General features: G+C 38.8%; 1 protein-coding gene across 7 annotated transcripts; it reads right to left on the bottom strand.

Moving 5' to 3' along the window:
* Positions 1–1,564: 1,564 nt before the first annotated feature.
* On the bottom strand, positions 1,565–14,664 carry LOC148853030 (histone-lysine N-methyltransferase ATXR3-like). Of its 7 annotated transcripts, XR_016098713.1 has the most exons (7): positions 14,148–14,664; positions 14,003–14,049; positions 9,496–9,572; positions 9,032–9,279; positions 8,832–8,957; positions 2,159–2,279; positions 1,565–2,035 (listed from the first exon to the last, which is right to left on the bottom strand). XR_016098713.1 is itself a non-coding variant. In XM_088942655.1 (3 exons), exons 1-3 carry the CDS (start codon positions 9,586–9,588, stop codon positions 2,249–2,251), a joined length of 372 nt encoding a protein of 123 aa, XP_088798781.1. In that variant the 5' UTR covers positions 9,589–9,603; the 3' UTR covers positions 1,565–2,248. The 7 variants fall into 7 exon arrangements, 1 of the variants encoding a protein (XP_088798781.1); XR_016098715.1 differs by lacking the exon at positions 8,832–8,957; XR_016098712.1 differs by lacking the exons at positions 14,003–14,049; positions 14,148–14,664 and having other exon boundaries at positions 9,496–9,603.
* Between the last annotated feature and the right edge of the window lie 2,687 nt (positions 14,665–17,351).

The raw sequence follows: 17,351 nt of genomic DNA, 5'->3' as shown, positions 1-17,351 counted from the left end.
TTCCTTCAAACCAAACACAGCCTTAAATTCTAGTAGACAAATTACAGTCAAGAAAATGAATTATATGAGAAGTCAGGAGCATGCAAACTGTTTAAGTTTAATGATCATAAGGACTCATATAGCAAAGCACATTTGGGATTTCATCCTTGAGTGTTCTAAATTTAAATTCTTAAAGTAGGAATATAGAAATAAACAAGGAAATACACATTAATATTTTTGAACCCTTTTTCCACTCCATACTTGAATGGTCAAAGGTACTACATCTCATTTTTAAATAATCATACACGATAATGTATCTCCATCTGCTATTTGAAAGGGATGAAGCATTGGATGCTTTTAAAACCTATAAAGCAGAAGTAAAGAGATGAATAGAGAAATGTATTAAAATAGGTGTAGAGAATTTTATGGGAGGTACATGGGTTCAGAACAAAAACCTAGTCCATTTGACAAATTCCTTGAAGGACAAGATATAACTGTGCAATACACAATGCCACAATTGTTAGATCAACATGGCATAGAAGACTACTGTTAATGGAATGATAATAAACACAATTAGCAATTCTTGTCTACCACTATCTCTTTGGAGTGAAGCCTTGAAAACTATGATGCACATCCTTAACAAGGTTCCAACTAAGGCAGTTTTTAAAACATCCTTTGAGTTATGGAACACAGTTTAGGACATGTATACATATGAAGTTGTCTAGTTTAAGTTAGGATATACAACCCGCAAGAGAAAAAAGTTTGACTTCAAAACAACTAGTGGGCATTTCATTCACTATGTAATGGTGCTTGGTGCAAGAGTTACAAGTTCTGTTGTCCTTCCCATATATCGAGTATTTTTAAAGCAATAAATGCAAAATTCATTAAGGTGATGACATTAGTGAGAGTGAATAGTCACGAAATCTAATTTTTGATGAAGTGTAGGTTCTATTCACTACACTTGCATATGTAGAAGAGTTATTTGTAGATAATTCACAAGATGCCATAATGTTAGAACAAGAACCTCAAAACAAGCCACCCCTTGAAGATCAAGTCATCATTGAACCAATTGATTAAAATCCACAAGATGGCATATTAGAAAACTACAATTCTTGTTGATTATGTTGTGTACCTTCAAGAATCTATGAGATTGTTATTAAAATTGATTAAAGTTCATTTTCATAAGCCAAGTGTGAAGAAAACTCTACACTTCGGTATGATGTCACACTACAAAAAAAAAGACTTTTAGCGGCAGCTAAAGGTCATCAAAACTGCCGCTATAGTCTTTACAGGAAGCCGGCAAACTGCTGCTAAAAGAACTGTCGCTAGACGTTCTAGTGGCAGTTTTTGCGGCTGCCGGTATAAACAAACATTAAGCTGCCGCTAAAAACAACTTTTAGCAGCAGTCGCGGCTGCCGCTAATGCTCATCCGACTGCCGCTAAAGGTTGTTTTTAGCAACAGCCACGGGCTTATTTAGTGGCAGTCGTGACTGCAGCTAAAAGTATTTTTTTTCCAAATGACCTATTTATATTTAATTTTCTTCAAATTACCTGTTTTCTCTATATATTCATTTAAACTGAAATAAAATACAAAAGATGAAAAAACATCAATTACAATAAAATTTAAAAAGCCATTCTCCATTCAAACAATTTGAATCACAAATACATGTTATTTTCAATTTGATAATTTCTTGGTTTGTACAAAAATTCAGTAGGGTCTGAACCAAAGAGTTTGTGACTGCTACACATTTTTGCTTTTGGCAGCCCGGATTTGATCTGCGAGTGAATCTTTTCTTCGCATTTTCTCTCTTCTTATAAACTCAAGATCCATATATTCTTATGAGGGAAAGAAAGTCTAATGTACTCCTGCCTGCCTAATGCCATCTTCCTGAATTTCATGTCCTCATTGTACCGCATTGTGTCATAATCTGAGCTCCCATAGTACTTGATGTCACGGAGGAAGCCTGTCAATTGCTTCTATTGCTGCAACACTACTTTGATCAGGATGCAAGTATTTTTTATATGTTACTTTCAATGGTCCCCTTGCAGCAGCCTTCTAGAATTTCAAAATCATATATGCACATTTTCAGCATATGAAGCCCAAACAAATGCAATTCAATCTTTACAAGGAAAACTTGTAGATTCTAGTTCCAGGGAAATTGGCAAAAGAAACCCCTACTTCTTGAGCAGTTGAAAGCTACAAATGCACGATAGAAACCTCATAGACATCACCCGGAAAATGGAAAAACCAAGATAGCTGCCAACTTCCTTATGAGAAGTAATTATAAGAACGTAAGTTCCTGTACAAAAATTAAGAGTCAATTATTTATCCGCCAGCCTTTAGAATAAATGGAAAAAGCATCGAGTCTCCAAGAAATCTGGCTGGCTCAAACTCAAAGACCAGAATCTAGTAGAGACAATAATGTTTTGAACTATATATGAATAATTGAATACATATCAAGGGAATCCAATAAGGCTAACAATCTTTTATTTAAGCTTTTCAATGATGTAAATGAATCTTTTTTGTTTACTTTGGGCTTCCCGGATGAGCCCTTCCAAAGTACTACAGATATTGCCTGACATTATAGGTATTCCCAGTGGTAGATCTATTTGACCCTTCTTCATGTGAATAAAGTTTTCAGCTTTCCCCCCAAAAACAGAAGACTCAAGAATAGGGACCCAAGTTTGTAGCTCAACGGATAAGTGTTATTTTATCATTATCCACATACCACAAATGTAAGTTCTTATACATGGAATTTATGAGGGATCTTTCCATCAGGATCTTTTGCATGATTTTTATTAAAGGCCCAAACAGGTCAGCGGGTCCGACCCAGTTTGTTAAAAAGGCACGTGAGCCTTTAATGAAACACGTGACTGGAGCTTCGACTAAGATAGACAATGTTAACGGTCTATCACCGTCCCTAGTCACGAGACAAAGGGGGGAATGTGCGCAGTGCCAGAAACCAGAGAAGAAGTGGGCTTTACAGTGTGTTTCCCGACAAAGTCTGAAGAAGCTTAACCCCTTGCAAGGCTCCTCAAAGAGGCCGAAGCCAAGTTTCACTAGGGGAAGAATTAAAGAGAAGAAAGAGAAGATTAAAGGATAGGTACAGTGCAGTGAAGGTGATGATGAATCGGAGGACCTTTCTGTTGATGGTACTAGCGTGGGCAGTGTAAACAATGAAGGTAGTTGTGATGGAGGTGACATGGATGGGTGGAATATTGTAAGCTTATTTCAGGGTGAAGACTACAATCGAATTATTTCATTCCCAAGACCACAGAGTGTGCAAGGTTTATCAGAAGGGGCAAACCAGGAGAACCGGAAGCAGAGCAGGAACACGCCATCTAGGGGTGAACCAAGGGTAGAGTGGAAAGATCACCAGGTTGACCAAAGGACAGAAGTACTTCCCAACCAACGCGGGGAGATAAATGTTTACCAACCTCCGGAACAAGAGAGGGAGGCCGGGAGTAGTCCTTTTCTAGCTTGTCCATCAGCCCCAGGTAACCATGTGATTTTGGGTTGTGCTACTAATGTGTTTCCTATGTCTTTGGTTCTTGATTCCGTTTTTGTTCCATGTCCTGTAGCCCATGAATATGCAGCCGAGCTAGTAGGTGGGCTCTCTGAGGAGGGGGAGAGGGGAAGGAAGGAATGTGGGAAGATGAGGAAAGAAAGGTATTGGAGTGGAAAAGTGTCGGAAATCATTGAAAGAGTGTTTAAGGAAGTGAAAGGGAAGCTGATATGGAGGAGGGAAGGGGAGGAAGGAAGAGAGAAGGGGTTAGTGGAGAGGAGGGAAAAGAATGAGGGTAGAGATGGAGAGGATTACAGGGAGAGAGCAGGGAAGGAGGGAGGTAACATGAAAGGGAGGAAGGTTGGAGAGGAAAGAACAGAGGTGGGACTAGAGGAGAGGAAGGAAGGGCAGGTGGACAGCGATAAAGGGAATTCTGTAGGAAGGGTAGGGGTGGAGGAATTGGTGAGAGAAGACACGATAGCAGAATTTGTAGAGAAGTTGGGTTGTAGGCTGGAAGAATTGAATGAGTTGAAAGAAAGTTTACAGAAGAGGAAGAAGCAGATCATAACAAAGAAGAGGAGGTTGAGTGAAGTAGAGAGATTAAAGAGAGATGTAGAAGGAGACAAGAAGCTCGAGGTAAAAGGAGATATGAGGAAAAAGGGAAAGTAGTGGCAAGGTGGCAAGGGGTTTAAAAAAAAAAAAGAAGCAAAATGAAGATTCTTAGTTGGAATGTGAGGGGAATTGGGAGTGCAAAGAAGAAAGCGACAATAAAAGAGGTAATAAGACAGTATGACCCAGACATTGTGCTGTTGCAAGAGTTTAAGAGAATGGAGTTTAATGATAAGTGGGCAAGGAGTGTATGGAAAGCCAGGGGGATTAGCTGGGTGGCGGCTCCATCGTGGGGTACTTCCGGGGGGATTGTAACAATGTGGAAGAAGGATGTGGTTGAAGGTCTAGAGGAGTTGATCGGAAAGTACTCGGTTTCCATGAAGTTTAAGCAGCAAGAGGATGATTATATGTGGGTGCTCACAAATGTGTACGGACCAAATGACTACAGAGTGAGAAAGGAGTTGTGGGAGGAACTAGGTGATGTCAGAGGATTGTGGGATGGGCCTTGGTGCAAGGGTGGGGATTTCAATGTGATTAGATTCTCGGAGGAGTCCAATAAGGTTAACTAGAGGGTGACAAAAAGTATGAGGAAGTTTAACAGTTTTGTGGATGCCTTTGAGCTTAAAGAGATCCTCCTAGCACATAAGGAATTTACATGGTCAAATCTCCAATCTAGACCCATTTTCTCTAAGCTAGATAGATTCCTGTTCTCTTTGGATTGAGAAGACTTTGGGGAACCTTGGCTTCTAGAGCTCTCCAAAGGGTGACCTCGGATCACTGGCCCATAGTGTTATGTAAGGAGGAAAGAAGGTGTGGAGGTCCTACCCCCTTTAGATTTGAAAATATATGGTTACTTCATCCAAAGTTTCCTAACAAAGTGAGGGAGTGGTGGCATGAGTGTAACCCGCTGGTGGAGTGGAAGGGGATGAGATTCAATAAGAAACTATAATTCTTGAAAGCAAGAATCAAGGAGTAGAATTTGATGGAGTTCGGGAGGATAGAAGAAAGAAAGGGAGACTTGATGAAGAAGATTGAAAGCCTTGACTTTAAAGAGAAAAGGGGAGAATTTGGTGAGGAAGACAATGATCTTAGGAAAGAATTGAGAAGACAGTTAGAGGACTGCTTGCATAAGGAGGAAATTAGCTGGAGGAAAAAATCTTGGTGTAAATGGTTGCAAGAGGGAGATAGAAACACTAGGTATTTCCACTCTTTAGCAGATGGCAGGATAAAGAAGAACTTTATTTCCAATTTGGTAATAGATGGAGTTGAGTTACTACAACAAGAGGAGATTGCCAGAGCCTGTGTGGAGCACTTCAAGTCTATTCTAAGAAGGCCTGTGAGTAGAAGGGTGTGGGTAGAAGGTTTGGATTGGCCAGATGTAGGGGTGGAAAATAGGAGAAGGTTGGAAAGAAGCTTTAAACTAGAAGAGATCAAGGAGGATGTGTTTTCTATGGATAGAACAAAAGCTCCAGGGTCGGATGAGTTCACAATGGCTTTTTATCAAGATTGTTGGGATATCTTGAAAGATGATCTCTTGCGGGTTTTTGAGGAGTTTTACAGGAAAGGAATTGTCAATACGGGTGTGAACTCTACATTTATAGCCTTAATTCCAAAAAAGAAAGATGCATCCCACCCAAAAGATTTTAGGCCAATAAGCTTGGTTAATAGCTTGTATAAGATCATTGCAAAAGTGTTGTCTTTGAGGCTGAAGAAGGTACTACCAGATATCATTGCACACTATCAAGGAGCTTTTGTGAGTGGAAGACAAATTACAGATCAGATTTTAATTGCTAATGAGAGTGTGGAGAACTTTAAGAGGGATAAGAAGAAGGGAGTGGTCTGTAAGTTGGACTTGGAAAAGGCTTATGACTTGGTGGATTAGGATTTCTTGAGGAAAGTTTTAACTAAATTCGGGTTTGGGGCTAGATGGTGTAAGTGGATCATGGGCTGCGTCCGGAATTGTCATTATTCAGTGCTAGTGAATGAGACAATGGTAGATTTCTTTTTAGCCAGTAGGGGTATAAGACAAGGAGACCCCCTTTCTCCTTTCTTGTTCATTTTAACCGCGGAGGTTTTGGGGAAAGTGATTCACAGAGCTGATTCTAGGGGGCTCATTAAGGGATGAAGGGTTGGGAGGGTGGAAACCCCCCTCACTCACTTACAATTTGCTGATGACACGATTCTGTTTTGTGAAGGCGGTAATGTGAGGTTCATCAGGAACTTAAAGTCGGTGATACAACTGTTTGAGCAAATGTAGTGGGGCTGAATTTGGAGGAGGGAGAGATCAGAGAGAGTGCTGAAGTGTTGGGGTGTGAAGTTTCGGGGTGGCCTCTGAACTATTTAGGATTACCATTAGTTGATAATCCCAAGAGAGAGTTTTTGGAACCCGGTGATGGAAAGGTTTGAAAAAAGACTAGTATCCTAGAAAAAGAACAACCTCTCTCTTGATGGGAGAATTACACTAATTAAGGCCACGCTTGCTAACTTACCCATATTTTTCATGTCGGTGTTTAAAATCCCAATGAAGATTGCTAACAGTTTAGAGAAGACAATGAGAGATTTCCTGTGGGAGCCGGGAGAGGAGAAGAGGGATCATAGAGTTAGCCGGGAAATAGTGTGTAGGAGTAAGTCGTGTGATGGTTTGGGGCTTGAGAGTATTAGGAGAAGGAATATGACTCTGTTGGGGAAGTGGTTGTGGAGGTTTCCTATGGAGAAGGAGAAGCTATGGGCTAGAATAGTGGCAAGTATACATGGGCTGGAGCACAATGATGGGACGCTGGAATCAGAGCTAGGACCACAAGCAATTATCCTTGGAAAACCATTCATGACATGCTACCAGTTTTCTTCCCTAATATCAGGTATGACTTGAATTCCGGTAACTCCATAAAATTTTGGAAACAAACTTGGGTGGGGAGCACCCCTCTAAAGGATCAATTTCTGTCTTTGTATGCTCTTTTTGATTTGGAAAATGAGCTGATTTCGTCTTTCACCACCCCGTCCTCTTCCACTTCTGGGATTGGGTGGAACTTGTGTCTAAGAAGGAATTTGAGGGACTCAGACTTCGACAGTATTTCGAGCCTTATTGCACTTCTTGATAACGTTGTCCTAGACCCCACTAGGGCGGATTCTAGAATTTGGACACCTTCCCCCAATGGCATTTTCTCTTGTGCATCGTTCTTCAAAGTCTTAAGTCAGTCCACCAGTCCTACCTTTTCCCCTTTCCCTGTTGGTGAGGTTTGGTGCAGAACTATACCTCCTAGGGTTGGTAGTTTTTGTTGGAAAGCCTATCTGGAAAGAATCAACACTGGTGATCTACTCCAAAAGAAGAGACCCAATACTTGTTTGTCACCTCAATGGTGTGTTCTGTGTAAAGCATATGGGGAGACTGGTTTTCACCTAATGGTGTCTTGCCACTTCGCGATGTCATTTTGGGATTGGGCTTTCTCCTTATTTGGATGTAGCTAGAATTCCCCATCAAACATGCAGGGCCTTTTATCCCCTTCCTTTTTCAGGTGGCGGTTAAAAAGGGGAAGGACAATGTGGAGAGGACTAAAGGCTACAGTATGTTGGACACTGTGGGAAGAAAGAAACTCCAGAATATTCTCAGGAACTCAGAGAGGAACAACAGATCTGAGGGCTATCATACATATTAGGGCGGTATAGTGGCTGAAATCTTTGGAAATATTCACAAGTTACATTGTGGATGACATGTTGAGGAAGTGAGGTGAAATTGCAAACTGCACGCAGACCAAGTTAATAATGAGTGTGGTTTGGTCCCCTCCACCTAGTGGATTCTTGAAATTAAACTTTGATGGATGTAGTGGGGGATGTAGTAGGAAACCCGGGACAATTGGGGATCGAGGGTGTTTTTAGGGATGAAAATGGGGTCATGTCTGCTATGTTCTCAGGCCCAATTGGAGTGGGTGACTCTTTTAGAGCTGAGATCTGTGTAGTTATGGAAGGAGTCCGGAAAGCTAAGGAATTGAACATCAAGAAACTCATAATTGAAGGGGATCCAAAGGTGGTGATAGAGTGGCTGACTAAAGATCAAAATGATTTATGGAATTATAATAATGAGAAGAGAAAATTCAAGTGGCTGGTGCGGGAGATGGAAGTTACATGTTGGATTAAAAGATCAGTTAATTCCCTAGCTGATGATTTAGCTAAACAAGGGGCAAAAAGGGATTCTTTGTTTTGGGCTAAGCTGTAACGTTAGTGTCTTTGTCTTTTTCTTTTTTCCTTTCTTGAAGCTCTTTGTGACTCTTGGAAGATAAGTGTGTTTGTCTTCCACTTGTAAATTTTATACTGATGAATTAATGAAAGTGTTATTGATAAAAAAACAAATCTTGCAAGCATAAATTTGAGGGTTCTTGGGCCATAGACACGTTGACGATGCGATGGCTTCTGAACCTTGGCATAGAAGGAGGCAATATCAAGCAACAACAAACAACCCCTTCTCACCCTCCCTAGGCTGCAATCTGGATCAGCATTAGTTTGGTTATGCCAATAAATCAACTGCCCCAAACAATAATTTTCACCATATGTTTTGCAATACTCCTGGAAACCTGACCCCAACTTATCAGTATACTTGGGGCCCAAGTCTAGAGGACTAATGTATACAGGAGAAGTTACAGTCCTGTATGCATGCATGTGAAGAACTCTTTTTAGTCAAAGCAAAGAAAATCACCTCCATATTAATCAAATACAGGAGAACACTGCTACAAAATTTCAACTAACCTGAACTCTAAAAAAATATTTTGTATAAGCATAAAGGTGGATCAAATCAGCAGCTGCATCATGCCGACACTTGTATGTACATGGAAGACTTCAAACTTCATCCCTCAAACTTGTAAAAGAAGGGGGCTGGGGGGTAATGAGTGACAATCATAAATCATTATAAACATCAGCTATAAGAGACAGTAAACCACACTGCTTACCATAATAAAGATTTCTGCAGTTCTCTCCGGAAATGTACAGATCCAGAAGGGTCATGCTCTCGAATCTTCTCTTTTAAGTCATTCAGCAAGCCCTCTTCCATATGAGGAGCCATGCACTGGACTAACTCTTCAACAAGTGATCCTTCCCCTTTCCATAAGACTGAAACTACTGCTTCAGGACTAAGCTTCTCCAGTGGGGGTGGAGCTTTATTTGGGTCACCAAATACACTTCTCATTACATACCTTACCTATTAACATGAATTACATTCAGAAGAAGGCCAAATTGATCCCAGAATTTAATAACTTAATCATATCAATAAAATTCAGATCACAATGAAAGACAAACATTGGGGTGGGGTGGGGGAGGGGGGGGGAGAGAGAGAGAGAGAGAGAGAGAGAGAGAGAGAGAGAGAGAGAGAGAGAGAGAGAACCTCCCTCTTAAGTAAAAATAGAAAGGTAAGCACCTTATCAAGAGTAAGAGACAAATTCCGAAGCCTCTGGTTATAGACCCCCTCATCTGTGTTACATGAACTCTTTGAAACTAATAAACAAATCATGTTACAACAAGCATATAGATTGATCAACCTTTGCCATGTCTATAACATGAAAGTAAAACATCTCAAATACTTATAAAATCTAGGTAAGAAACATAAAATTTTTAATGGTAACAATCAAAGGCATTGGATTAATAATATGAGAAAGAATACAAAATAACAAATGAACAAGAATGATATCAATATAAAAAGTGTGAACCCATCCCAAAGCTGCACGATGTAAAGAACTTTTTCACAACTCATAAAGACAAAAAGATAAAGGTTGTAAAACAAAAAGAAACAAAATATAAGATGTATGATATAGACATCAATAAAAAAGTGTGAAACCATTTGAATGATGTGACTGCTGGCAATTTGTTGGTTGCAGAGCAAGTGGCTAATATTCAATACCAAGGTCTATGAATGATGTGACAAATACAGAATTAGCTCCCAGGTAGTGACTAGTGAGGCCTGTGAAGAGCTTCCAGTGATGTTAAGTCAACAGCCTGGTGACCCAACTGGTCAAGCCATTGAACCATATGATCAGTCATTTGTTTACTGGGTTGTTAATATTAAACTTTTTTTTTTGACAAATTCAGTAATGTTTAGAAAATACTGGTCAAAACCAGGCCAAATCAACCTCTGCAAAGTTGATAAAACCTGAAATTGAGTTGATCATCACAAAGAAGCAGGTTCTGCTCCAACAAAGTACTGTTCAAGATCCTAAGTCAGTACATACTACAAAGCCTGTATTACAGAATTCCACTGATCAGAGGAAGAAAAACCACAGAAAGAAAGCAATACCAGTCAAAGGTCCAACTATGAATAATTCAGTTGTGAGTTTGCTTATAATCTCTCTCTCTCTCTCTCTCTCTCTCTCTCTCTCTCTCTCTCTCCCCCCCCCCCAAGCAATGTTTTTGGCACTTGGTTTCTTCTCTGATCTCTTTAGATAGATATTCATTAATAATTGCAGAAACAACAGCTGGATCAGACCTTCTTTGACTACAGGTCTACAGCTTCCACTAGAAGTACCAAGGCCAAGGCCACAGTGATTTCAACCATAAAGATCAGCTAATTCCCTAGCTGACAGTTTAGCTAAACAAGGGGCAGAAAGGGATTCACTGTTTTGGGCTAAGCTGTAACTATAGTATTTTCTCTTTCTTTTTTTTTTTTTCCTTCTCTTGAGGTTCTTTGCTGCTCTTGGAAGATAAGTGTGTTTGTCTTCCTCTTGTAAATCTTCCATTGATGATTTAATGAAAGTGTTATTGATTAAAAAAAACAGTGATTTCAACCATACAATTTCCTGGTCTATTGGCATTTTTTTTTCTGGAGGATGAGGTAATGCTTAATGACTCATGAGTCCTATTAGACATCACTGTTATGTATTGCAATGCCATCTTTCTCAGGCCTTTGTTCTTACAAACTCTGGTGTCTATCAATTCATGGTGTATGTGGCTCTATTGGCCACTTCTTTGGAAGGAATATTGCTTCTTGACTGCATTTTTCTGTGTTCATCTGCTTGGTGTATCCTCGTTGATTTTCTTTCTTCTTTGAGAAAGATTGACCCTTGTAAAATTTAACATATTAAATCACTAAACTGTGACATACAATGTAAAGAACAGTAAAATGGCTATAATACTGGGAGGTATTGTAAACTATAAGTCTTTTCCATGTAACATGCTAAATACAGATTTTGAATTATTCTTCTCATGATTATTTACGTTTGTTCAACTTTTGTGTCATTGTGTTGAATAAACACATGTATCTGAACTTCTTGCTATAAGTTTCTTTTCTCCAATGCTTCTGATAGTTGTAAAAGCCACTGTATTGGACTTGTCACCCTCACTTATAAAGGAAAAAAATAATTGACTTTGGTACATTTCATTTATGAATTCTGTGAACTTATATGTCAAGGAGCTTGGAAACTGAAATCATCTCATCAGGCATTGTCTTGGATTAAATGAATTCAATCAAACAATTATCCATGACTATAAGTTACCTGCATTTATTAGGGATAATTTTTCCTCCTAAGTAGTATTTATTTTGGTGAAGAGGAAATTGGGGGTGGAGCAGAGCAGGGTGCACTTGAGGCCCACTGGTCATAGCACAGAGAGCCTGTGTATCCGCTGGTTTGATTCCGTGCCTTCTAAATGGAGGGCTTTCCATGCAACCATCTCGACTACTAGATCATTGGCCTCCTGGGTAGTATGTGGTTTATTGAAAAATACCTTGAATCTAAGATGTTAAATGATCTAACATCAGTCCTGAATTTAAGTATCTAACTTCAACATTTATTTGAACATTGGAGAGACCATTTATGCTCCTACTCAACGTCACCATCAAGTTGGAACTGGGTACCTTTCTACCGTCAATGGTCTAGGATATACTTAGGCAATCACAAATCATGAACATACTACAAATGATCCTATAGTACAATCAATACAACCTTGTCTTAAAGCTCTTTTTCTCATTCCAATTCATTTGGAGATAAGTAGAAGGGATAGCTGCTGAAACCATTTGAATGACTATCTTGTCTTATTATTACTATAACTGTTGTCATTATCATCACTACTTTTCTTCCATAAATAAATTGCCCATACTGTTTCGATCTCCTTGCTATTTTTCATCAAACTTAAGAGTTCAGCTATGTAGAATAGATGCCTAGGCAGTTGTATGATAGTAAGAATCCCACTTAATGGATTTTGTGCATTTCATAATCTTTTTGTTGTCATACAAACCATAGAGAATTACTACTTAAGAAATTGGGTTGGATGCTTTCTTCCAATAAATTTCTCCAACTTCAAAGATATGTTGATAAACAGAAGGAATAACATATTCTAGGTATTTAATCATTTATTGATCTATAGCTAGGTACCTCACATCTGCATGGCAGTCAAATAAATTCTCTAGGCTTGAATCAAACCAAAAACAGTAATAAACATGGTTGTAAAAGAATGTAACACTCACCATCCACAATTTTGTGAATCAAAGAACAATATTAATGTTTAAACAATAAATACATTTAGACATGAAGAGATGAAAGTTGGAAACCATCCAAGTTTAGACCTGAAAGTTAACTAATTCTTTTTTCCAATTATTCTTCATAAGGTAAGGTACTCAGTTCAATAGATCCAAGATCCAGAACTTAACATGTATTTAGCTTGAAATGAGTAGAGCATACCAAAAAGCTGCATCAGTAGCTGGAATTCTTAATAATCCTCTGCAGGACTACTGTTCTTACCCTTCTTATATCCCTGCTGCACTTGTCAGAATGCTCACCCAGATTCTCAATGCTCTTGACAAAAATCCCCAATTTCTTCTTGATCTCCTCTATTCCAAACTTCACAGCATCCTCTTCTCGAAGAGCAAAATCAGCATTTTGCATTAGAGAGTCCATCTCTGTTTCCAGCCGGTCACCAAGAACCCGAATGCTATCTAAGTCCTTGATAGCAATATAAGTGCCTGCCTGCATTGAGTTAATAACCTCTTTCTACCCTTTCAATGCATTCTCGTAATCCCTCCAAAGTGGATCAAACCATTTACCCATTGATCCCAAAGGAATTGAAGTTGGGGGTGCTGCCATGGCAGCAGCCACCACCGATCCTATGATAGTATCTACTTTAAAGTCTAGTAGTTTTCACTTTTGTGTGTGAGTATGGCCATGTGAATTCATTGTTTTCTTCTGTATGTAGGACCATTCCTTTTGTGTGGAACATCATTACCGCGGGTTTCATAGAGCAATCAATATTTGGAGTAATTCTTTACCTGTTCTTGTTAGAAATTTCAGAAAGACTTCTTTCCCTCATTTTTTAATCATGAACAAAGTTGCAATGGATGGTTCCAAAAATCTTTGTTGTGTGATCTGGAGGCACATTTATATAGCGGTGGTTCCACTGGCTTCTATATATTGTCATCCCCCTCTTTTCTTCAGAAAAGAAAACAGCAAGGATTTTGCTTACATATTTGTTTAGAAGATTTGGGTATCACAAATCGTCCATGGACATGGTACCAACCCCATGTACAAGACTATTCTTGTACCGGTAACTTCGCTGAATCGATTGGTGTCACAAATTCCCAAAATATTAAAAAATACTACAGTAATAAGGGTTTTGTCTTTCAGCATACGTAGTTTAATTGAAAATTTGTCAAGAATTAATTCAGAAAACAGGGTTCCAACAGCAACTACGAAACAAGAATTATGTTGATAAGGCAGTCTCTGTTAGTCGCAAGCCACTTTGTATACATTGAATAACAATAACAATAACAAGGTTGACCAAATTATTACCACCAAGCTAGGTTTACCAAATTATTGCCATCGCACATGTAGTTGGCTGACTAGGAACAAAATAACAGCTAGTATAATTTTCAATCAAAATAGATGAACAAAAAAAAAAAAATAGAGAAATGCGAATGAGACGGCAAGAGAGAAGTTTAGTACCTCCTTGGCAAATTGAAGCTGTCCTTTAGAGTTCCTCAGTACTTAGACTAAATTAGCATTTATCAAAGAATACAGAGCATAAGTGGTGGAAATAATGAAGAAACCCTAACAAATAGAGAAAAAATACAACATATATAGGAATTACCTGTGAATCAAATGCTGCGGATGTATCTGAGAAAGAGACCGTGAGAGACAGAGAGAATCGCTGATGTCCAATCGTGTGTGAGAGAGATGGAGATAGAGAGAGCACGAGTGCGAGAGAGAGAGAGAGAGAACTTAGCGAGAGAGAGAGCGGGAGAAAGAGAGAGACGACTGAGGGAGAGAAATAGAGAGACGAACGAACGAGAGAGAGGGATGCCTGAGAGCGAGGGAGAGCGAGAGAGAGCGCGAGAGGAATGATTCAGACTAAGAGAGAGAGAAAAGGAGAGAGACTGAGTGAGAGACAGCGAGAGAGGGATGATTCAGACCGAGAGAGAGAGAGATAGAGAGAGAGGGGCGGGAGAGGCGTCAATTGTAGCGGCAGTCGTTTGGACTCTAGTGGCAGTTTTAATCGACTGCCGCTACAAATCCATCTTTCTAGCGGCAGTCGTTTGGATTCTAGCGGCAGTTTTAATCGACTGCCGCTACAAATCCATTTTTCTAGCGGCAGTCGCCAAACAGCCGGTGGAAAACTGCCGCTAGAATTCTATTTTCTTGTAGTGTCATGTTGGATGAGATGAATTCTATGGTTAAGAATCATCGCTTGGACCTTGTAAAGTGCCTAAAGGAGCAACGACAATTGGTTGTAAATAGATTTCAAAATAGACTCAATTAGGATAGGGTGTTTATTACCAAAACTAAAAATGTTTTCTCTAGTTTCTAGAAAATATTCATTTTGAATAATCATGGCTTTAGATGCTTTTTTGATTTGGAGATATATCAAATGGATGTAAAGTCTGCTTTCCTCAATAAGGAACTTGAAGAACTATACATGGATCAACCTAAAAACCCTTTAAATAAAAGGAATCACTCAAGTCTGTTTGGCAAGTGTGTATGTGTATATATATATATCAGAGTTCTATTATGATTACAAGACCTTTTCCTAGTTGACTTATGCTGCAAGTACACGCCCCCTCAAACACAATGACCTAGAGAGGACTTTGAGTTTGTCACTCAATAATTGAAAACAAACACATGTAAAACCTTTAGTTAGAATATCAACCAACTGATTGTGAAGAAAGATGATGAACAACCAATTCTCCTTTAGTTACCTAATCTCTAATAAAATGAAAATCCACTTCAGTATGCTTTGTGGGGGAATGATAAGCTAGATTTGCAGCTATGTATATTGCATTGACATTGTCACACCAAAGAGTGAATGGGGATGAGAGAGAAACACCAGTTCTCACAATAAGGATTGAAGCCAAATAATTTCAGTTGTGAGATTAGCAAGGGATCAAAATTCAGCTTCAATTCTAGATTGAGTAATAGTAGGTTGTTTACATGCTCACTAGGAGATCAAATTCTTAAGATGAGGGAAAATCCACTAATGAAGTGCTTGTCATCTGGGCAGCCAATCCAGTTAGCATTAAAATAGCCATTGATACAAAAGGATGAACTAGGAGAAAATTTAAAGACAAAGTTAATAGTGCCTTTAAGATACCATAATATCTCTTTACAGAATTCCAATGAAGATTGGTTGGGGCTTGTAGAAATTGGCATACCTTGTTACAAAGGTAATGTCAAGCTGGGTAATAGTAGCATATTGGAGAGAGCCAACCACACTTTTGTTTACTGAAGGATCATCTAAGAGAGCACTATTAGTCTTGGAGATCTGAAAATTTGCAAGAAGAGTAGAGTTTAGCTTAGAACCATCAAGACCAGACTTGAGAAGAAGATCCAAGATATACTTCTTTTATGAAAGCTGAAGAGCATGGGCAGTATTGTGAGTTTCAATACCTAAGAATACATGATGTCACCGAGGTCCTCAACAACAAAATGATGAAATAACTGATGTAATAAAGAATCAACGGTATCCAACTTGTTAGTTGTAACCAGAATGTCATCAACATAAACTAAAAGAAAAATGAGAAGACCATCATAATTATAGATGAACAAGGAAAATTCTGAATTTGATGCAACAAATCCCAATAAAAGTAGGTGATTACTTAATTTGGAGAACTATGCTCTGGGTTCCTATTTTAACCCATAAAGAGCCTTCTACAACTTACAAACATAAGTGGGAAACTAAGGATCAACAAAGCTGGATGGTTGTTTCATATAGGCTTCACCATTGAGATCACTATCGAGAAAAGAATCGGAGACACTCCATTGTTTGATTGACCAGCCTTTTGAGAGAACAACACTCAACACAATTCTAATAGTAGTTGGTTCAACTAGGCTACAGTATCACCAACATCAATACCTTGTTATTGATCAAAGTCGTATACAATTAATTGGGCTTTGAAACATTGAATGGAACCATCAACATTTTGCTTGATGCAACAAACCCATTTTGAGCTAATAATATTCATGTGAGGCTTAGGTGGTATAAGCACCCATATACCATTCTTAATTCAAGCATAAAATTCTTTACACATGGCTTACCTCCATTCAACACTCTTAAGCCAACTTATGTGGAGGTATGTGGGAGCCTTCACTTTGAAAAACTCTCTACATCTTTGTTAGATTGTAAGCTTGCCCACTTACAAGGAACAGTTCAAGGTCCCCTAGTTGGCAATTCTCACATTCTCCATATCCTACTTTCTTGAAGAACTTTTCAACATTATAGTTAAACCACCATTCTAGCTATTGCTCTACTTTACTAGTTAATGAGGCTTTGTCAAAGCCTTTTAGTGGTGGTTTAAAGACTGAAGGCTTAGATGTTGAGGAGACTAGAAGCACGAGCTCCTTCTCGAGAATTTAAATTTCACCCTTTGATATTGGTGCACTACTTTATGTAGCCACCACCTTAAAAGGAAGTTGTCATTCCCTTTATCTTGACTTTGATGTATAACGAAGCACATTGATTAGTTTATCATCAGGAGAGGATGTCAAAGATGGAGCTAATTACACTATAATAGATGAAGGCTAGTTTTGTAGGAGTTTCTTGTTGTCTTTGTTTGAAGTTGAATTTTCTCCTTTATGCACTGTGTCCTCTTTTTCCTTTTAAACCTTCATTGTATCCTTTGGCACCAAAATTTGGAAGAGATTTTAGTATGACCTCTTTATCAGTGTAGAACTTAGCATCAACAAAATGTGTTTACTTTGCTAGAAGGTTCTCATTCGATGATCACCTTCCTTTGTGTTTCATTACAATAGTACTTAAAGCATTGGTGCCATATCAAAAGAACCACATCAATCTCATGTA

This window comes from Nelumbo lutea, chromosome 5, assembly GCF_056320005.1.
Source record: "Nelumbo lutea isolate HS-2025 chromosome 5, American lotus-T2T, whole genome shotgun sequence".
NCBI classification, from domain to species: Eukaryota; Viridiplantae; Streptophyta; class Magnoliopsida; order Proteales; family Nelumbonaceae; genus Nelumbo; species Nelumbo lutea.
Note: the sequence above shows the minus strand (reverse complement) of the source record. Positions and strands in the feature narration are given on the sequence as shown.

Bases quoted from the DNA above. Each gene is read 5' to 3' on its own strand.
- LOC148853030 (XM_088942655.1), bottom strand. From the start codon at position 9,588: ATGATTTGTTTATTAGTTTCAAAGAGTTCATGTAACACAGATGAGGGG. The intron at 9,280-9,495 runs GTGCTTACCTTT...TCATGTTAATAG, and splicing joins TGTCTCTTACTCTTGATAAG to GTAAGGTATGTAATGAGAAG. The intron at 2,280-9,031 runs GTAAGCAGTGTG...ATTTTTGTACAG, and splicing joins CTGCAGAAATCTTTATTATG to GAACTTACGTTCTTATAATT.